At 38.0% G+C, this 23,135-nt stretch overlaps 1 protein-coding gene across 1 annotated transcript in view; it reads left to right on the top strand.

Moving 5' to 3' along the window:
- The window catches only part of COG5 (component of oligomeric golgi complex 5), a 173,088-nt gene that overhangs the window by 135,863 nt on the left and 14,090 nt on the right, over positions 1 to 23,135 (top strand). The window contains exons 15-18 of the mRNA XM_032743754.3: positions 14,225 to 14,335; positions 15,699 to 15,761; positions 16,543 to 16,646; positions 17,989 to 18,226. Coding sequence (XP_032599645.3) covers positions 14,225 to 14,335; positions 15,699 to 15,761; positions 16,543 to 16,646; positions 17,989 to 18,226 — 516 coding nt within the window. The remainder of the gene's footprint in view (positions 1 to 14,224; positions 14,336 to 15,698; positions 15,762 to 16,542; positions 16,647 to 17,988; positions 18,227 to 23,135) is intronic.

The raw sequence follows: 23,135 nt of genomic DNA, 5'->3' as shown, positions 1-23,135 counted from the left end.
TGCTCCTTAACATAAGATAGGAGCTCATAAATCTGCTTCCTAGAGATATTTTTACCCATTTGTTTAACTGATAGTTGAGAAGTGTAAAAGAGAACTTAAAAATCATTAGCATCTTTATTACATGCCTTTGACATGGCAGTAGTAATTGTGTGGCAGGATCCTCTAGTACAGTAATCTTAACATTTTTGGTTATGCATTCCTATCAGTATAAACTTTTGGAGCATGCACCCTCTTATATGTATACTTGTTTGTTTATAACTTTTATACATGCACTGCTGAAGTTTTGATATTTTTGTCATGCACCCCATTTTGTTTTACCTAATCCTTGTGGTGCATGTGCCCCATTTCAAAGACCACTGCTCTAGAGTAATACTCTGCAGTAATCTTCCATAATAAGGGAACCAACTTGGTCTGTTAATTTTTGGAAAAGATGCTTCCTTGATTGCAATCTTTAGAACTCATGTTTAGTTTCGTTAATATGCTACTTTCGATCATATTTTTCATTTATTTATAGAAAAAAATTTAAATGGTAGTCTAGTGATTGAAAGTGAAAGAAAACTGTGTTTCCCCAGTTGATTACCTGTAATTTTTTCATTTACTGAGCTGAATTTTGAATGTACTTGAAATGTTGTGTTTTCTCTTATAATTAAAAATCTCTTCATTGCAACTTTGCAATCACTATATTTTTTGTTTGCTGTTGATAGAGAAGTCCTGAAACATTGAGGGTTAATATCTCTGGAAGTTTATAAGATATGTAATTTTGCCAACAAGCAGAAAAATAAATTGTAAGATCCATTGTCCATATAGACTGAAGATGGAAGAGCACTCTTTGGTCCTCTAGTCTATTCCCTTCCTAGCACAAGAATTTTGTTACATTCTTTCCGGTTTTAGAGTGATGATTTCAGTTACCTGAATGTAAGTACTGCATGTTCTCTTACTTTTATGCTGTTTCTGTTCAGCTTGTCATGTGGGTGGATTGAAATACACTCACACCCACCAAGAGCACATAGATGAAATGTGTTGTGCTGTGAACATGAAAATGCAGTTGTTTAGAGAAGGTGTGATTCTCCTACTTTGTGAACCTGGAGACCTCTACCAGTTTCCTCCCGAGAGTTACAGTCATCCTGTCAGACTATCGTTATGAATTTTGATCAGAGTCCCAGAGCAATCCTTCCTGCCTTGTCTGATGGAGGCTGTGTCTTCTGACTCCTCCCACCACAGGGCATCACTAGAGACATCAGCAGAGACAACGTTATCCTTTGGCCAATAAACAGGCAAAGAGCCGTTTGCAGAGGCAGGATTGTAAAAATGAGATTGCCCACTTACTTTTCAGAGCAGGTGGGGGCGATTATGCTGGCAAATTCTGGTGGATTAAACTGTCTTAAAAACATTTCTATATGAGGATATTGTGTGCTTACATGATTTAGGCAGGCACAAACTCACTGTACTGTGTTGCCAGATGGCAGAGCACATTTTAGCTCCACTCCAGTCCTTGCTGACCCGTTCAGCTGTGGCACCTTGCTGAACACAACACTCACTCAGCCTGGAGCACAAGCAGAGAAAGTTCATGTCTGCTTGAAGTACAGACAAAGCCAGAACCTGCATGACCATACTAAACTAGGAAGATTTTTTTCTAAGGTTGGGGTAGAAAAGGCAGAAATTGGTGGGAGCTGTGATCACCTATAATTGGAGTGTTTCCTAAGTATGGAATATTATATTTCATGGAGTAATAAGTTTATCTAAAAAAAGGGATCTTACCAGCAGACAAGAGGCTGCAGGCAGATGATATAATGGAGATCTTTCCCACTGTCAGACTTGTAAGCAATCATGGAGAGGAAGCCCTCAAAATGTGGAGATGGAGAGTGGGTGTAATGAGGGAGGAAGGAAATAGAGAATTTGAATAATTTTTTTTTTATTCTCTTAACACAGTGTGGTTGAACTGATCCCACATATATTACAAAAGCAGATGAATGAGGCAGAGGTTTGAGATACAGGCTGAGGACAGTGCTCTGGGAGAGCTACTAACCTTTGCCCTCAACTACAAAACTGTCCTTTATAGCTCATGGTAGAGGCTTGGCTTCTCTTCAGGATTTTAGCCTGGGCAGTGGTTGTGGTGTTTGGGATTATCACATTTGCCACTTGGAAGTTTTTAAGCACTGTGCAGAGAGCGCAGTCCTTCCTGGCATTCTGGAGAATTCTTCCCCAATCTTCTTAAGAAAACATAAGACAATGCACGGTGAATTTTGCTTATTTCAAAGTTAAAATGCTAAAAAACCAGGAACAGAAGCAAATTTTGAGATTAAGCAGAATACATAAGTGTCTCAAAAATTAGAGTCACTGCACCAAAGTTCACATAGTTGTTACATATCCTCAAAGGGCGGGATATTGAATCACTTTTTGGTGACCTCTACTACTGGACATGCCACAAGACAAAATGAGAGAGAATTTGTTATTCTGATCCCAAAAGTGATAGATGACTTGAAGTGATGAAGTGATGTACACTTCAGGCATAAGAACATTTGTGTGGAACATTTGGGTGAATGACGTTAAGGTTCTGGATTGTTTTGAGGGAAAAGTCAGCATCAGCTGATGGTATCTGTGATATAGAGTAGGCAGCCTCTTTCTCACTGTCCCGGATCTCAGTAGTATATTGAGATTTATTTATGTTTACTTAAGTAAATATGAGTTATGTAATCTTATGCATGGTTCTAGAATGTGCATCGGTTGTAGAGCACTGGAGCAGTAATATGAGCAATATGTTGGCACAAAAGGTTTTTTGGGAAGTAAGTGGGAAGCTTTGATTTAGCCTGATCTTGTTTTTGAATACAATGGTGAAACTGGATTTCAGATGTTGTGAAACAGTTCTGAATATTTAACTGGCTTAATGTTTAAATGTAAAGTGACTCTAGCATAAAAATTATATGATTAAAATTAATATACATTATTTCAAAACTTCTGAGGATTTACTGAGATCTACATTTCAATTAACTGGTAGTAGATTGTGTAGCTAGGACAATGTTACTGTAAAGTATTATTATCTGTCATAATGATTAGAAGCATGTGCTTGATGACAGATTTTTTTTTAGTGCATTATAATTTAAGAAAGTAAACACCAAAAAAAAGCCGAAGTAGAAAAGTGTACCAATTCATTGTTGTGTCAACCCCTTCTTTGGAGGCAAACACTATATACATGCATATCCCAATCACTGACTGCTTGTCCTCAGATGGTCTGGGTTTGTTTTTCAGAGACAGTATGGGTGTTAAAAACACGTAACTGTCCTCAGAACAGTAAATGTAAGTAAGTAGATGAGCTTGGTCTCCTCTGTGTGAAGGCAAATTCGTATCATCGAGGCTTGTTCCGATCAGTGTTGGCCTCCTCTCAAGGATCAGCAAGACGTGTTTGTTTTTGCTGCAGGAAGGCTGATACTGAACTGCTCCACGCTGTCACCCTGGTGTTGTGCCAGTGTCTGCCTCTCTCGCTTGGAAGCACAGGGTCAGTGAGGGATTGTGACAGACACTCGGGACTGAAGCTGCCATCCCAGCTGTGAGCATCTCTCTGAGATGGGAGGGTAACAGCATCCCTGGGCACTGTGGCCAGTGGGGCCAGGCAGTGCCTCCTGGCTGGGGAGGGCTCCCCTTCCCCAAAGCAGTGCCTGGCTGCCAGAGCCCTCCTGGCCATGGTGTCTGCAGGGCTGCCTCTCCTGAGCTGCAGCTGGAGCCTGGGGAAGGGAGCTGTGTGCCCAGGCCAGGAACTTGCTAACGAGTGTCCTACCAGCTTAGCGGTGCAGACAATCATGTGCCAGATCCAGGGACCTTTCCTGGCACCCTTTACTTTACAGCTGTGGGTGTAGCCAGTATGTGACTGAGACTGAACAAAAGCAAGATGCAAAATCTGTTGAAGAGGAAGCTTAAAATGCTGACAGATTGGAGTAATTTTTTTCTTGCATCTGGAATTCATACTTCCTTCTGCTGTAAATAAATCTCTAAGGCAAAAGTTAGGAGATGTGATTTTCTTCTTATTGCTTTTGGTCTTAAGATTTTCTTAGATTGCCAGAACTTCAAAATATATGCTTTCCACAACATGTTTTTCTATCTGCAGCGCTTGTCAGCTGTACTTGACTTATTTTCGTATAGCATTTGGTGTTTCTGCCAGCGTTTTAGACCTTGAAAAGAGTACAGTTGTCCATGGTATTGTGGCTAATTGGCAACTTAAAATACTGCTGAATGAGTGCAAGAAAACTTGGATATTAACACTTCAGTGTTCAGCCCTTTCTTCAAGTAGCCAAGTATTTCTTTGAGCCAACTCAGATGACACCTTTTTGCATGCCAGTAAAACCAAGCCCTTCTGTAATTTAATATTCTATTTTTAGTGAATGTAATGGATGGAGATACAGGCTGAAGACTATCTATCTATCTGTCATGTTCAGATATTTTTAGAGCACTGATCTTTGTAATGCTGATCAGCACCAAATGTATTACATAAGATTAGCATCAAAATATATACAATGGAAAGTCAGCTCTGCTGCAGTTGTTCTTAAATTATTTTTAGTATTGCCCAGAAAACTTGTATAGCTCAGTGCATTGCCCTGCCATTGTGTTCCATCTTTATAGGAAACATTTTAAAAGATTCATTTTATCTTTTCTCAGACCTTTTCAGTCACAGGTCTCCTTCCTGAGGCTTCAAGTAAGATAGTCAGTGATGCACATTATGAAGATTTCAATAAATGCCCACTTTCCACCAGGACTGAAACGGAGAGAAATTGTCTCTCGTTGTCCTTCAATCCAGTTTATATTTGAACTTGTGATTTGTAGATGCAAGAGTCCAAATTCTGTTTTACTTATATTCCTAGCTAATGTTGTGTTCTTGTGTGCTCAGGTGGCTTCATCTTTTGCAGTTACACATAATGATATTTTCAATTTTCAAATTTTAATGGATGCTCAGAAATAATATCTTCTCATTAAATCTAGCTGGTTCACTGGCTAACCATTGGAGTAGGTTACTAGGGGAGAGTTTCTGAGACAGACTGTAAGAAAACAGACTATTCTTCTCACGCCACTCTAAAAGAAGTATTTTTGTGTTTTAAATTTTCTGAAAAAACTGCATCTTTCCTTTGAGTATTTTTAAAAACTAGTTTGTAATCACTGATGTTTAAAATAGATCTCAACTTTCTGCATATCCATCCCATCATCATAACTATTTGTAGCAGATGAATCTTGATTTTTTTTTTTAATAATTTCTTTCTTAGTGGATTTATGGTGCATCTGATATATTATAGCCAATAGAAGAAAGTTTGTTGCTTGTTTTTGGTGATGTAGTTTTGAAGGTGTAATGTGCCATGTAATGTGTCATGCCATGGCTTTACAGATCTTCCAGGATCTCTCTTCCTGAGAATGCAATTAAATGTGCTCTGATCTTGGTTTATATTACTACCGTTAAAAACAATCTCTACTTTATTAATGCTTGTCCTTGGTGGCTTGTAAACATTGTTGTAATAACGAGAATGAGGAAAGAAAAGGCTAGAATGCCAGGTGGAATAAAAACCCAATTCAGCTTAAAACAACGAGATGAGAAAGAGACAGTCTTTACAAGGGATTTTTGTAATGTCATTTGAAGAAGAGAAAGTGTCTGTTGTGCTTGACCACGACAATGAAGATTTAAATAAGATGTTTTAAGGGGGTTATTTAGATGATAAGCCATATGAATGGCATATTTTTGTCCAAAATGTAAAAGGCTAAGTGTATTTTAACTGATCTAGGGACTATATTGGAACATCTTGGCTTAATCAGTGAAATTATGAAAAGTAGAAGCGCAAAGGAGGATGGGATTTAAAAGTTAAAATATTGCAGTGAGAAAACACTTGGATGACAAGGATTGATTCTTAGTTTTCTCTGAGTATTCATGGAGATAGGACTTTTTTCTGAACCTTTCAGTCTGTCCTTCGTGGTTGATTAGGAAAAGGCAGAGAGCAGCTGAACTAAACAAGTTCTCCATTGGTTTTGCCCCAGTTTGTCTAGTCTGGCAAGACAAATATCCAGAACATGTTGCAAGAAAGAAAAATGTTGATACAAGATGGCTGTAATTCTGGTTTCTTTGAGGGAAATGAAAATAATAAAAATCTCATTTATGGAGGAAAGCATTTATTAAGTTAACATTAATCATGTATATTTCAAGGAGAAATGTACCGTACACTACCCAAAAACATTTTTTGGCCCAGTTAATTTATGCAGATTGCTCAAATGAGATATGCTGGAGTAGCAAAAAAATGGGTGTGAGCTGCATGTCTGTTAGGATGTTTACTGATGTTTATTGACATAACTGTGTGGTTTGGGGTAGCTGTGTTGGATTTTTTCCCACCCATCCTCTTTTGTGACATAGTTAAATTCATCTAGCTGAATAATTCAATCAAGTAGGAGAGACCAGTGTGGAGAGGGAGAGAGAAAAGATTTCCTGGAACCAAATTCTTCCAGTGAAGGATAAAAATGCAGTGGCATTCTGGCATCAGATTTAAACCCCAGCAAATTTATGAGACCTGTGATGGTTTTGAATTGAAAAGCATGATGAGTCCTTATTGTAATGACATAAAGTGAATTTCTGATTGACTTTTTTATTATGTGATCTTATAAGAATTAATCTGTGTCTCCTATTAGATGGTGTTATATTGAATTGTGAGCTTTCATTTGTGGGTGAATCACTAGTCAGGACATATTCCAACAATGAGATTTGTCTGACAGTTCCAGGGAAATGTATCTCGTCCTCCTGTCTAAATGTCGAATATTGTGAACTTTGGAGGGAAGTATGAGACCTAATAAGCCCACAAATCGTCAGGAACAGTAGTGAAATGACACCTCAGGAAAGGTTTATGTAAATAACGGGTCAGTAACAATGGTGTAAGTAATGTGAAAGATTATATTTTCCCCACTTCACTTTTGAGATACATGAATTAGTTGTATTGTGCCAGTACCTTGAAGACATGGTATTACTGTCAATGAACAACTTGTATCCATGCTATTTAAATGAGAGAACCCAAAAATATTAATTTAATGTTTGGCACATTAAAAGAATTCATTAATAGGTATTTAAATAGAATATGTGGGAAGCTATTATATAATAAAATAATTTCAGAATAATTGCTATTTCACTGTACAGTAATAAAAGCTAAAGATGGCAGTAGGTCTAATTTAAAAATAATCAAAAGTCAGGTAAGGTTTTGTAATTTATTTTTTTGATGAAAGATGAAAAGAGCTTTGTTGAAACAGTCATTAGAAAGTACTTATATTGGTCAGAGAATACTTAAGGATATCTATCTGATAAATCACTTTAAAAAGCATTTAAACTTTTAAAACTGTAATTAAAAATCTGGAGGAGAGAGTTACATTAAAAAACTTCATGAAGGATTTTCTTTTTTCTCATGTTGTCTTTTGCCGGTTAGATCGTGACTCACATAACAAATGTGTGATTTTTAAACTTTTTTTTTTTTAAGATACACTGGCTAAACTCCAGAAAAAAATCATCCAAACATAAAAGTCTAATTTTTGGGAGTACTGTGTACTTCATTTTGTCTTGCTAGGAAATTAGTTAAAAGACTTCTTTAAGCCCAGTATGTTATTTTGCTAGCATGTAGTAAAAGAATGTGATTGCACAATCCTTAAAATATTTTGTTATAGTAAGCTCCTAGTTATATCTTAGCAAATTCTGTGATTCAGAAAAGGACTTGGTTAAATGTTCATATATATATATATATATATAAAATGTGTGGTAAAGGATTTGGAATTTTTCAATTTTAGAACAGCTCTAATGAGAGTTGGACCATGTAAAGGTTCAATTATAAGCCTGTGTGGGGTGGTAATATTCTGATCTCAGTTAATGCTGGACTCGATACTACAAAAGGCAGATGGCAATTAAAGAAGTTGATTGTATTTTTTATGTGTAGGTGAATATCACCCAATCATGTTGAACCTCTCATGTGTCTTGGGGATGGATGTGTCTGCTCTCCACCTCTGGAGGGGCATTCTCAGTAGCTGGTTGAAACCAAGAGCTAATGGGATTACATATAAGATATGATTAATCATTCAGTCATTAATTTGGCAAGCATGAAAAAGGCAATAAACCGCTACTGTCAGAGGTATCAGGATCAACACACATTGTCCTTGAAATCCTCCTCAGACTTGGGCTGGCTGGATAATAGAAGGGGCATCATTTTATGTAGTTGAAAAATTATTCCAAGTGTTTCAGGTTTAGGATTCTCTGAGATTCCTTAAAGGAACTGGTTTTATAAGCCCTTTCTGATATCACAGTTGTTTTAAAGCAGCTCATTAGTTAAGCACCATGAACCATTAGTCACTTTTGGTTACTTGTACAGTGCTTTTATTCTCAGATGATTCAAAGACTTGGAGATAAATCCTATCTTTTCTGTTACAGAAAGACCATTTGCTGTTTTTCTTCTATTTCTTTGCTTTTGAAAATATTAAGGAAGAAAAAGCAAAACAAAGCAGAAATATGCCTGAGGAAATGGTTCAATGATTGCTGCTTCTTCTAACATTAATAGTATGAGCATGATGTTCGGTCTTTTTCCTGGTCAAGGATGTAACAGTCTCTTCAAATTTTTCTTTCCAAAGTAATGTTTGTATTTTCTATAAGATTTTTAATTTCTCCACCATAGACCTCCTTTTCTATATTTCTAGAATATTAAATTTTTTTTTTCTGAGCAAGCTAAAAAAAAAAAAAATATTCTGGAAGTTACAAGAATGTCCTGAAGGTGCAATATACATGTTATTATGTACATTTTAAATTATTGCCTGAACTCACATCTTATTCCTTTCCCCATGTATTGAAATATTTCTTCTTTGCAAAATAAGAAGCTGCTCCAAAAACATAAATTCTTACTTATTATTTATTTTTAAATTTTAGTTTGTTTTCTTTTAATTTATCCTCATCAATCAAGGATCTTATTTTCACTGACACATTCATTCAAATCCTACACTTTAAACCTCTAAATTATGTCTCTTCTTCTTGCAAGTTATCCTCTAAGTAACCAATATTTAAGTGGGATAGCTAATGGAGTTCAGATTCTTCTGTATTTTTCTGCTAAATGGTGCTTTTTATACAAAAAGTAGTAAACTGATTCTACTAAACCTTTGTGGTTTTTAGGTGGAAAGGGATTGTAAAAAGTTCCTTCTGCAGTATGGAAAACATTAAACCCAAGAGTAAATCATCCTGATTATTTGGAGTTTATGGGAGAAATTCCAGGGCCAAGCCCTATTGACTCAGAAACTCTCTAAATGGATTCTGTGCTTTATAATAAGTTGTTATGATCAGGCAGGAGGCCAAGTGCCAGATGGATTGAGTGCCTTCTGCCAGAGGTATGGCAACATCAGCTGCATCTATTAGGAATGCATTTATTGTTGAAAACATCAGCTTGACAACTGGAGTTCAGTTTGTGCTATGAAAACACTCTTCAGTCTCGTGATCCTGGAGTTAGATTGAATGGTTTGTTGATAAGCCCTACTTTCGTCTTGTTTTAGGATCTTCTCCATACTCCTAAATTATGATGATTTTTCCTGCTCTGAAGAAAATGGGTTTGCTGAGATTGTTTCAGAGAAATCAAATAAATGGAGCTTTCCAAAACTGTCAATAAGGATGCACAGGAGATCTTAGTTGGCAAGTGTGAAACTGAAGTTTTTCACAAGATACGTAGTCTATGAAGGAAATAGTAACAAATGAGCTCACAAATCAGTGTCTCTTCTGAGCTGCCACCTGTTGAAAGAGGGGAGTGCTAGTCACTTTGAAGCACTAAAAAAAATTACAGGAAAAAATGTATCAATAGTCTGAGCTTTCCTACAAGAAAAGACAAACTCAGTTAGCATTTCATTTATAACCCAAGGGAGAAATGATGATTTGATGCATGGCCTAATCTAAATTCTACATTCATTGCTTCATGGTGAAAACAAGAATTTAATCTTATCATTGCACATGTCTCAACATGTGAGATCAAATCCATGCTGTCAAATTTCATATCTGTTCTGAGGCATCAAACACAGAAGTGTCAAATCCAGAACTCAATCTGGTTATTTCCAAGACATATTTCCAAAGTAGGTCTATGCAAAGGGGTGCAAATACATTTATAGGGTGAGAATGTATCTGACAAGGCTACAAGGTATCTGTGCTACTTCTTTAAATTCCCTTTATAGCTAGTGAAGGGAAACAGGTGCATACAGGGTGCATGTACCATCTTGCCAAAGCAGGGGTTTTAAAATAACCTAGGTGAATTACTCAAGGAAGTTCTTACTTCTCTGCTTCGTGGTTTCCTGCATGTGGTCAGGTGAATCATTCCTGAAATTTTCTGCACTGGGCAGACTGACCCAAGGTGAGGCACCTTCTCTTTCTGGAGGTGAAGCAGTGTAATCATGCAGGTGTACTGAGGGATACAAACTAAAAAGAAACTATTTTTCAGAAGAACTTCTGAAGTCAGTGAGAGCACAGTGCCAGTCATGGCTTACAGCTTCTTGACCATGTCAGGCTGAAGTAAGTCAGGCGACCTGAAAGTCAGCTTGTTTGTCTCTGTGACACATTTTTTGTGTATTGGCTTCTACAGGTGTCCTTTTTGGTAGGCTACCTCATATCAGTCTACTGCTTAGGTCTCAGATTCAGCTGAATTAGATTTAAAAAACTCCAAAATTCTTCTATGCTGCTTCCTCCAGCTAGTCACCTGCCGCCCATTTCAACCTCCTACTTTAGAGAAAACTCATATATATGTCAGAAAGGCACTGTCTCCCAGTGTTTCTTTCTCATTTGAGTTTAACATTTGCCCTTGCTGTTTTTAAATGCTGCATGGGACAGAAGCTCACATTCACATTTTTTAGGTCACCACAAGACACAACCTTTCTCCCAGTGCCTGGATGCATGACACAACAGTCCTGGCTAATATTTCCTGGTAGGACACCTCTCTGCCTCACTCTTCCTCACGAGCATCCCATGTTGGCAGTGTGCTCCTACTCCTGTTGGCAAAGGGAGCTCACACTGACGTGTCACCCCTTGTAGAATTGATGCTTGCTGGGGAATGGGTGCCTGTGCTACTGCCCATGAAATGACTGTAAATAGTAGACAGGCTTGAGGTAATGCAGAAACAATTTAACCAGCTGAAGTGAAGAGTGTAAAAAATCGATTGCTGTGCTTAAGGCAGATACAGAAATGTGGAGCAATCACAGTCCTTGTTGCTGCTGCTCATTCAGGTCTGGCTTCAACATCATTTATTTTCCTTTGTTTTCTGCTAGCAGGCTTAAACCAGACTAACTCCCAGGGTGACTGACAGCTCCCTGGAGATGGGATCTGGTCTTCAGCTGCACTTGATCTTTCACTTGTTACCCAAAATAGATTCTGATTTGGGATGAAGTCACCCCTTCTGTCCCCCCTGTTTCTGCTGAGCATAATTCACCCTTCCTGGCCTTCTGCATTTCAGGATATATCTGACTGATTAAAAAAGCATCTGATTTTTTCTCCAGTACTCTCATCAAAAAGAAGGCCTGTGGACTGTGTCTTTCAGGCAGCCTGAGCAGACGTGCACAGGCTTCACACTTATTTGACTTAACCTATTTACACAATGCAATCCCCAGTGGCCAGATAACAGAGAAAAAGTTGCACTGCCACTGGGTTTAAATGCATAACCTGTGTCTAGCACAGAACTTTCAAAGTACTTTTTGTATAAAGGAGAGTGATAAATGTGAATGTTGATAAAACCCTGTATGTTGGGAAAGAAACAGAAGGCGTTGTTTATGTCTATAGTAAGAGGGCTGTAAGGCTTGTTTTCTGGGAGCCAGGGAGACACAATAATGACATTTTTCCTAACTGGATGCATGACTGTATAATGGATATAAGGGGTGTCAGGAATTCAATCTGAGGCATTAGAATATGGAAGTAATAATAAACTGCCTGAAATCCAGACTCTTGCCAGTCACACAGTGTAGGTACATGAACCAAAGTGGACAGAGTGCAGAACTTTCTTGCCTTGAGGCAAAGTCAGGGAAACCATTGTGTTGACAGCAAGAGAGACTTCTGTAAATGGTAGGACACACCTGCCCATGTAGGTTCCAGGTGTTTTCATGGCACACCTTCAGGGAAAAACGGTCCTTGAGAGCCCTGTGCTGCCTAGTTCCAATTGCTAGTTACAAGAGTCAAGTTTTTCAGGTCTCTTTGCTTTAGACCATTGGTTTTAGGATGTACAAAGGATCAGCACATTGAACTGTCAAAATTCAAGTGGATTAGTTAAAGGAAATCTAATATGGTGAACAGTTTTACACGGATTAGTTGTTTTTAAGGTATTTTCAGATTTTGCCTGTGAAGCTGTTGTGCACTATTGCTGACTGCAACAATTTCTTGTTATTGCAGAAGGGTTATGTTTGTACTTGTTAATAGTTTTACTTACCAGTTAGGCTTTTTCACCAGCAGGAGAGATGGAGTCCAATGTCTAAGAACTTGTGAATTCTTTACAACTCTAAGGAACTGAAATTTAAGTGACTGGGATGAAAAGATTTTACTGGTTTAATAGTATCTTTTATGTTTAATAGTTGTAAATGTGTGAAAATATAAATTAGTCTGTACAGTACTTAAAAAACATAGAGGAGAAGGTTATTTGTGTCTGAGAGGGTGGTCAGCAGGGTGGACAGGGTCTCTCTTTCCACAGCTGTTTTGTTATTAATCTGTGAAGCTGTCAATGTGAGAGCAGAATTCTAAAAAACAATCAGGTCTGTCAAATAGAAGTATCTAGAAGGAAACAACGATGTTGTTGCTCACATGGCTGTTCTATCAGGGAGGCAGGAAAATGCTGACACAACAATGTATTTGTCAACCAGTTTAAGGATACATTTTGATATCAAATAATTGATGGTACATTGGAAAAGATCTTTCCTTCTACAAAGCCCTTGGAAATCTATTTATCCTAAATTTGAAGATAGAGAAATGAACAGATATTGTAACCATAGTGCTGTGAATAAATCAGAGGTCCTGGGTGCTTGCAAAAACCTGTCTAAAACTTAATTGTTAGCAGTGCTGGAAAATACTAGATAACTTTGCTTGTATGCTGTCTGTGCTTTTGCTGTGTGGAAGCTATGGGAAGTATGGGAAAAGTCTTTCAATAGTAAAGACTCACTGTTTCTTATAAGTAAAAAAATTTCGTATTGTTTCTTTTGTTCCTAAACAATTATTACTGTATGCTCAGTTTTAGTTTAGGAACTTTCTGTAAGACCTACAACTGTGTCTAGACATATTCCATGAAAGTCTCTTTACCATTTGCTCAGTGAGTTGAATATATTTTTACTGAGAGACTTTTGGAGCTAGATATCTTCAGGGATTTCCTGGAGGATAATTCTGTATCCTGAAACATAGATAACTAGTTGGGTAATTATATCTCAGTTAAGCCTTCTATTAATAGGTATTCTTGCTTTAATGTTTAGATGTACTTCCAGAATTCACATCGCCCTTTTTCAGTTCTTTGTATTTCTGCAGCTTTGAGTGCACAAAAAAAATGTTGTTCGTTTACCAATTGCACTTTATTATGTTTTAAATTATAAATATATGCTATGGTGTCCTTATGAGACTGTTCCATAGTTAATGGCTATTTATGTATCATCCTGGAACTTTGATTTCTGTCATAATAATAAAAAATGCATGCTTTGTGCAGTTTAAATGTGAAATATTTCTTTGAATTTTGCTGAAAGATTTATAGATAAAACTCTTTAATGACAGGTCTAGCAGTTTTGGTCCTTGTAGTTCTGTTTTTCTGTTGACTTATAAGCCTCCAATATATAAAAAACTCTAAGCCACCTATTTGAAAAAGCAGAGCTTTGAAGGAGAGATTTGAATAGTTGTCAGAAGGGCAGACTGAGGGTGTACAGAAAAATGTATGCTGCTCATAGAGAAAAGCTGCTGGGATTTTTTTGGGCTTCACCAGGTAGGTGATTTCACCTGACTATTAGATTACAAAGTTGAAGTTTTGCTGGGAGATCTGGGTCTCAGAGCTGTGGTTTGGGAGCTGAGACAGTCTCACAAGGTTCCTGTTGCTGTTGTTCAGGCTGTTTAATCTGAAGACGGAAATTCCATGGACCAAGACAAGAGTTAAATGGAGGAACATTGGATAGTGAGGGCCTGTGGCTTTTTGCTGTGGTCAAAGTTAACTTTGGGGAGACACACTGTTAAAAGAGCTGGTATCAACAATTTCTGTGATCACTGCAGCTGTCTACTCAAGGAGATGCCAGCCAGGTGATTGGGCCACTGACAGAGGGCCAGAGGAGGAACGTGGCTGTGGTTAATTCTCTGTACAAACTGCACCAGGCAGTTCTGAAGGTAGGCTTCTTTTGGCATTTCTCTTCTTGCCATAATGTTACCTTCTTGCTCTATCCTGTGCATATGCTCCATTCAGTGGATGAGAACTCTTGGCAAATACAGCACAATTTTGTGTTAAGAGCTGCACCTTGCTGTGCATTTGTACAGCTCTTTGAGACTGGGCTGGCCCTTGTAAGCACAACTATATGACAAATTGCCAATATTAGAAAAATTAAAATATGTTTCTAGAGAATAATCACATCTGACAGCTGTTACTTTGTGAGCATAAACAATTGAACTCTTTGTTTTTTCTTATCTGTCTTTGTAATAATCAGCCTGATAGCCCCTTGCTGCATCTGCTTCAGCCCAAGTTTACATTTTTCAGGAGACCTTCAATGCTTTCCCAAAATTGTGTCTAAACTGAAAAGAGGAAGGAAAGGGTGAAATCAAGAAAAGCAATATCTCACAAATATCTCCATACATTATTACTGTGACTAAAGTCTGGCCTGAAAATTTTTCAGGACTAAGCACAGTTATGAATAATTCCAGTTTACTGATTTAGTGATGCCAGTTGTTACACAGTCTTTGTAAACTAAACCAAACAGATACATTGGTAGTTGCAGTAAATCTTATTTAAATCCTAGCCTGATTAGAAAAAAAGATCATGAGTACTCCTGACTCTGGATATGTTCAAAGAATTTTAAAAAATGCTAAAAAGCCTATAAAATTTCCTTGGATTTTGCAAACAGATGGTAGATCAACTTTTAAGTCTGCTTTTTCTGATGTACTTAGTAATGAACCTCATGTGTCTTACTGTTGGAGGGAGATCTGATATGATTCAGTCTTTGAGTTCAGTACTTATCTGGCTTAAAAATACTATTGTGTAGCATGTTCAAGACTGTAAGGAAATTGGTAGAATAGTCCTTCAGATCATTCCTTGACTCTTAATTTTAATATTGTTTTAGCTGTACATAAACAACTATTTAACATGTCGTGCTATAATAGTCATAATACTGAGAAAGAGCAACCATTCCTTCAAATATTTGCCACAGAGCTGCTTACATAGTTCTCCATGAATTCTATACTTAGCAGTAGGAGAATACACCAGTTATTTTTATTCTGATTCTGTTAGCCTTTCAGCTAAATTTCAGCTTAACTTCATTGAGTCATTTCTTTGCCAAGGCAGAAGCAGAGTCCATAGGAAATCTGAGAGCAAAGGATTGATGATGCACCAAAAATTCTGTCTGTGTGAAGCACACTTGATAGTTATCTGTAAACACTCATTGCTAAGGATAACTCAGTGTGTTTTTAAATTATGATGAATATTATGAATACTGTTCATTTGTTGAATGCTGATTATTAACAATTACTTTACAATTTTTAGGTTATTACCAGTCAGAGCTCATTTCCAGCAGCTGCTGAGCAAACAGTCACAACTGCCTTAAAGGTAATTGAATGTCCATATGCTTCAGGGATAGGGCTGAGCTTGGCTTTTTTTGTTACACTTTAAATGGGCACTTATTTTCCACATATTATTTTACATCAGTATATTTAGTAACAGGTATGCAAATATTCTGACATTTCTAATTTATTGTGTCTGCAGCTACATATGTGTTACCAGTGCCAGATCACTGCTTGAGTCATGCTTGTATTCAGAATATTCTCATAACGGTCAGGGCATAGATGTCATCTGACTGTGAAAATAAATGTCTTTCTCTGCAGCATTCACAGAGCAATAGTTGGATCCTTCATCACCCCCTTCCTCCCACAACAGAGACATCAAATTATAATTTTTATGTGACCTGGTACTTTCCTGGAGGGGGATGTGGCTGACAGCTCTCCAAGTCTGTCCTGCTGGGCACTGACCTGGGAGGGTTTGTGTGCAGGGAGTGAAGGGCAGCTTGTGTCTGGGGAATGAACAACTGAGCCAAGTGTGCACAAAAACATGTACATGTACAAACCAGGAATGCTAAATTGCTGTGCAGCTTTTTGAAGGAAGGCTTTACACAGAAGCAGCAAGCAGCCTTATTTCTGTACTTTTTCTGGTAAAATCAGTTAAAGAGAAATGTTACCTTTAGGTTTAGTTCTCCTATTTAGCATTTTCTAATGCAAAATAATAAAAAGCACTGATAAAATGGACTGTTTCCTAAGGTATTTTTGAGGTGTCAAAATGTAAATGCTTCTAGTTTTTGTTTCCTTACTTCTGCCTTTTTCTTATTCTATTTTAGGCAGTCCATGATCTAATGGGTAGTGCTGTTCAGCCGCTACTGAACTCTGTAGGAGATTCAGTGGAAGCTATTATCATCACTATGCACCAGGAAGATTTTTCTGGGTAACTAGAAATATCTTTTACATTTACCATTGCTCTAGTAAGATGTACTGCATGTGTGTAATAGATTGTTATTGCCACAATGTCCTTGAAGCAAGAGTGCTTGTTTGTTGGGGGGAAGGTGATGCTTTATGGTTAATGAACACAGGAAGCTGAATTACACCTATCTGTTGAAACAAATTAATTAGGTAACATCTGTCTTCTCTCCCTCCCCCTTTTTTTATTCATATCTGTTGAGTAAAAATCATTCAAATTAGAAAAGGAAAGCTGACAAGAGGCCATTTTTGTGCTTAAAAAAGCCCTTTTGCTTTCAAAATGTGGTTTTTTTGGACAGTCTTCAGAACTGTCAGTATTCCTGTTTATCGAAGCATATCGCCTGTGATGTAATAGTTAAAATTAACTTTTTAAAAAATTTAAATCTCTGGTTCAGTATGTTATACTATTTTCCCAGTGTGTTTTCATTAAAATTTCCAGGATTCTTTACATGCCAAGATCTTCAGTCTGATGTATAATTGAGACTTCCTTCCTAAATTTTATTTTGGTTGTCATGTCTGTTCTGACATTGCTTGTATCATCAGTTGTCCTGGTTTCTGTCTTGAGAATTAACTGAAAATACTGTATTTTCTGAGATGTTTTGAATTTTCCCTTCAAATTTTTTTTAAACAACATCTTATTCTTACCCTCGTTTGGTACCAGTAGTACAATGCCTCTGTATGTGGGCAAACAGTTTCTAGCCAAAGGCTGTTTTGTTAGATAGCCTGTGTGTTCTAAGTTTGGAAGAACTCTTTGACCTGACTGTCAGTCAAAGAAAGAGAAAAAGGATTGGTTTGTATCCGGGGGCTTCTGTGCTGCTTCTGTGATACTGACTTTGTAATCCTGAGTTTGGAGGAATCTCAGAGACTTATTCTATACAAAGAACAGGTTTGGGATTGACAGGCTCAATTAGTAACTCCGTGACATACGTTTACATTTTATGAGCCACTATTACACTTTTGAATCAACAACTGGGACATTCAAATTTAAGATCTGGATTTCAGGCATAGGCTCCAAATTGAAGGAGGGAGGCTCTGCAAGTTGGGTAGGAGTGGGGTATTGCCCTTTATCTTGTTATTTCTTGTTTCATCTTTTAATTCTTCATGGGCATGGCTGATAAAGAGATATCTTCTGACTATACTTTCAGAGAGAGTTACATGCTCCATATTCTTGAGTAGAAATGAGTGTCTACAATTCATGTCATGACTTGATTAGGTAGGAAAAAAGTTTAAAAGAATCCAGTAGGTTTTGTTTGTGTTCTAAAGATGAATTTAGCTGGCCCTATTTATTTTTCTTCTCTTGTTTTTTTCAGATCATTATCCAACTCAGGAAAACCAGATGTCCCTTGTTCTCTCTACATGAAAGAGCTTCAGGGTTTTATTGCAAGAGTCATGAGTGACTACTTCAGACATTTTGAGTGTTTTGACTTTGTCTTTGATAACACTGAAGCCATGGCTCAAAGAGCAATTGAGCTTTTCATTCGCAATGCCAGCCTAATCCGGCCCCTCGGTGAAGGTGGGAAGATGCGCCTGGCAGCAGATTTTGCACAGGTACCCCCAGTGCTGATTTCTGCTTTTTAGTGTCATTTCACTGATTTCACTGAAAAGTATCAACACTTTTGTCCCCACTGAAGTGTAAACAGTTGTAGAGATTGGTGCATTCCAGGTCTAAACATCCTCTCTGATAAGATACTGGATCCTGAGAAATGCATCCACTAAGTAGTTGAAGACCCCTCATCACTGTAAGGCACATTCAGGGAGGTCTGGCAGCTTCCTGTCTGGGTGACTGTTGCATTTAAATTCAGCTGCACCTTGGCATGTTGTCCCACTTGGCCAACCTCTGTGGCACGTCCGTCATTTCCCACCGTTCATTCACTTCTTTCTTTCTCTCTCTTCTGATGGAATGTGGTGTGTCACTTCCTCAGTCACTCTGTGCCCACAGTGGTTTATGGCTAGCTCAGCTGCTTTGCAGTGAAGGAGACAAGCTAAAGAAATATCAATATCCAGGCAAGAGCCGTCCTGTGGAAAACAGAAGGGCAGTTGTCTTGTGAGATTCTCTTCATGACCCAATTGACTGACCTGCATCTCAGCTTTATCTAACTCCTATACAGGACTAAACCACAAAAGAAATTGCCAGATTAATATCCACTACCTGTCTGTGTTACCTAGTATATTAAAATTTAATTTGTCTGCAGTACTACTGTATGGTTAATGTGCCAAAGAATCAGGCAACCACGGAGCAATCTGAGGCTGCCATTTATTATTATCCAAGTGGAAAAGAGAATTAGCACCAGCTGTCTGCATACTGAGTGCTGATTTCAGCTGGTAGGTAACTGAGGTAGGAGAGGAAGGCAGGAATTGCTGCCACCTCCACTCCTTCTTGTGGCTGCTTTGTATCATTTGCCTGTGAGTTACATACTCCTGAGTAAAATTCTTTTATTCATTACTCAAAAATAGCAAATCAGCCCTTTACCACAGAAATGGAGGGGAAGTTTTCAATTGCTTTCAGCAAGAAGGTTCCATTCCTTTCTCTATTTTGAAGACAATGGCATAAAATTGGAAGCAAAAAAAGGACTCTTGACTCTTCCTGTGGAAGGAATAGAGATAATTTTTGTAATTTATGCTAATTTTAACTAAAGCCATATAAATTTGGAAAATGTTTTCACCTGATTGTATAGTAAAAGTATCTGATCTAAGTACTAGTTACAACCTAAAAATATAACTTGCTTAAAATTTTTTAAACACTGATTTTTCCCATTCTAATATGGACTACCTTTCAAGTAAAAAATGAAGATATGTTTTTCTAGAGTCTGGAGGAATTTACATGGTCTTCCCCACTGTGCTGAGTATAACTCCTCAATGGAGTAAATATTCTGATTTCTTTTGTACCACAGTATCAAAAAAAAAAAAAAGGGTTTGAATTCATTCTTGTCTCCTGCCTTCAACTGTTGCTGCATTTGGGGGCTTGTGTTTTTCTTTTCTTCATTGCACCGTATTCTTGGCTTGTTTAAAAATGAGGTTAAGACAAGAAATCCATGTCCGACCGGCTGCAGGAGCCAGCTCAGTACTCGCTCTGTGCCTTTGAGCATCTCTGCACAGACAATGGGCCAGAATGGCCTGGACACTCTATCCTCCTGCTCAGCATAGAAGGAAAAGGACTGAAACATTTTGTAAGTGGATGCTGCTTTACAACCATGTTTTCTGGCATGTGTGTGCTTGTGTGCTTCTCCCAAAAACCTGGTGATTTTGTGCACATGCCCACGATGCCAGCTCCTGGGAGCCTGGCAGGAAGGTGGTTGTTGCTCTGACCCAGCCAGGAGTCCTGGTGTAAATGCAGCTTTAATGAGGACTAGGGGAGGTTGCTGCTGCTTTTGGCTGAGGAGGGCAGGGAGCAGGTATTTAGCTGGGCTGCTGGCTTGATCAGAAGGATAAATTTTTCCAAATGGCCATAAGTGCCATGTGCAGGGTTTTTTTTCAGTCCCAGAAAGGCACTGCATTGTTGGACTAAAGCCAAACCCAAAGGAAACAACCTGCCTGGAAAGATACTGTGTGTAGGAGTAGGTTTGTTTATAAACTGTTTTTACTTGTGTTCTGTCTTGTAAAATAATTTTGGATTTTCTCTGCACGAAAAAGGGTTACATGTTCCTGCTCAGAACTCACTTTTGAGATCTAAAACCCCTTCTGGTATTTTAGGGTTGCTTGCAAGCAAAAGACCTGGGCAGAAATCTGTCCAGAAGCTTTGATTAATTCGAGTTCTTATTATAAACACACCTGCAATGAATCAAGTAACCTTTGATTGCATCAGATTTTGGGTATCTCATGCTTCTTCACATTCTTTCAGGGCACTCACAGAGTTACAGCTGCCTTATACTCAGCAAGAATAGCTTTGGCTGAGAGTCTGATTTGAAAATCTTTGCGCTGAAAACGTGTTCCACTGATAAGTTGCCTCAAAACAACAGGTGTCCACACAGAAGGGAGAAAACGAATTTCAAGTTCTCTTCATTCAGAGCTGCGTTTGCTGAGGTGCATAACAGCCAATTTTCTGGAGTGAGGCTCAGCTACTCATACATTAGGAATTACTGCTGTAGCTCTGTTGAATTCTCTGTCTTACCCTGTTTGCATTATCACTATGGCATTTGCCTGTCCTATGCATTACAGATTTCTCAGCAGTGAGACTAGGTGTGTGCTGCTGTGGCAGCTGCAAACAGAGCTATGATAGGCTTGAAATAAGCCTGAATACAATTAATGTGATTTCATGTAAATCAGTGCTTACAGGAGCACAGGAACATTGCAAGCCCTAGGAAATGTGCACAGCACTGCAAGGTTGTTATCGAGTGCAGTGCCACAGTTCCTTGGGAGTCTCATTTGAAACATTTCCAGGCTGAGTTCAGCTCTTTTAATGCTCTCAGTTTTTATGCAAGCAATTGCATAAGATTACTGTTCAGCTCACTCCTGTATACACCCAAATCAGCTTGGTTTATTTGGTTTTATATTTTCAAGGTGCCCATAATTCAATATTCACATATTTAATACCAAATTTCACATTTTAATTCAGTACTTGTCAGACTGAAAAAAAAATGTTCTCCTGGAGGCAAGCAAGCCAGAGAGCCCTGATGGCTTTCAACACTTCTGTTTCTGGGGAGTACAAGTTCTTCTCCAGAGGACCTTTTAATTTGCTTGGTGTTCAGAGTTGTTACAGCACTTAGGCATACTTTGGGATTGTGGCTTGTAGTTCAGGCCTTCTTAAAACCCGATAGAAGTGCTGGAAAATGCAGCAAAAAATGAACAATTTTTATTGGTTTTGTTAGAGTTGATACTATTCTCTATATGCTTTTCTGTATTTCTTATCTAGGCATGATTCATGGTTGGGATTTTTGGCATTGTTCAGTACTGTGTTCAGACCATTTTGATAGAGGACAGTTAATGCTGCCACCAATTCTTCAAGTCATTCTCAAAAAAAAAAATACTGCAAATTATTTGGGTTTTATTGAATTTTCCTAGAAAACTGTTTTTATGGTAGAAGTTTACAATGCTAAATTCTAGTGTAGAAGAGCTGTTCCTGTCGGCTGGCTAGACTATGGTCAGAACCTGGTTTTATGATTCAGTATGTGGCTATGTGGCATTAAAAAAAAGGCATTTGGATTTTTAAAAATGTAGACAGATTTGCTCATTTGAACAAACACAATGATACAAGTGTAAAAGTGGTTTTTATAATTTTTCCTTTAAAATTTGCTTTCTAGTTTCTTACAGAGAAATGAGAGCAGCAGGATGCTGTAATCACAGTTGTAGTCATCAAGACAGAAACTACTAAAGCTGAAATACATTTAATGTTTAGTGCTAATTATCTTCCTGGAAAGAGGGAATTATTTGCTGATGTGTGTTATTTTAGAGGTGTTACAGCTGAAGGATTTACTTAAACATCAACCATTTTGGAATTGCTGCACTGGGGAGAAATCAAATTGCACATCCCTTCAAGGCCAGCTCCTTTCATATAATAGTTCAGCTCTTCTGCTCCCTTGCTTGTTAAAGCATTCTGTCCTAGTGAGTGGCTAGAAAAAAGCATTTGGAGGTAACATTTAAAAACTTGGGATTCATCTTGGCCAGGAGGAAATGTAATTGCTAAAAATTTAATGTTAAGATTTTCCAGCTGAAAAAACAGCTGTTTAAGTAAAGAGAGATCTTGAAAATACCACAATAGACACTAAAAAATAACTTCATTGTGGGTTCTTTTAAAACACTCTTCAATATATATGCATTATCTGTATCTAGACTATGTATTAACTTCACCCTTGGGTTGCTGAACATAATCCAATTAGAGAAGCCAGGCGTGTGATGTATTTTTTTCAATATGGCCAGCCAGTGAATAGTTCAATAATTGACCACCTAGCCATGGGCTACGGCAGAGTCATATGAGAAGAAAAGATAATATTGCCTTTTTGGGCTTAGATAGCATTAACCATTGAAAAGAAGCATATGTTGGGCAGGCACCTGCCACTGTGTCCTGCATAGCATAGCAAACTAACATTTCAAGTCATGGAAAAGCAATGGGTTTTGAACAAAGCTAAAAGAAACAAGTCATTAGGCCTTCTTCTGTTGTATCTGCTGCTTGCTTTTTGGCAAGCACATTCATCTCTTAGTGCTCCCCTTGGATTCTGTGTTAATGATAATATCACATCAAGCCTCTGTGGTTGCAAATTACTGCTTGAACACCTGATTTATCACTGAATTTAATCTGGATGTTGGAATTTTCAAATTTACAGTTTGGAAGGGAAATCTGGAGAAGAAACAGAAAATACTACTTACCCTTTTATAAGTAAAGTCCACAGGACATGGGTGAGAGAAAGGCCTTGCACACATAATACAAATACTGGCTGCCAACAGCCAAAACCATCCCCTGATGCAGGAGCTCACTGACAAGATTTGAAACTACAGCTGTGTATCCCAGCAGAGGCTGCTGCAG

This window comes from Taeniopygia guttata, chromosome 1A (assembly GCF_048771995.1).
Source record: "Taeniopygia guttata chromosome 1A, bTaeGut7.mat, whole genome shotgun sequence".
NCBI classification, from domain to species: Eukaryota; Metazoa; Chordata; class Aves; order Passeriformes; family Estrildidae; genus Taeniopygia; species Taeniopygia guttata.
The sequence above is the reverse complement of the archived record's forward strand: the minus strand, read 5'-3'. Positions and strand labels throughout refer to the sequence as shown.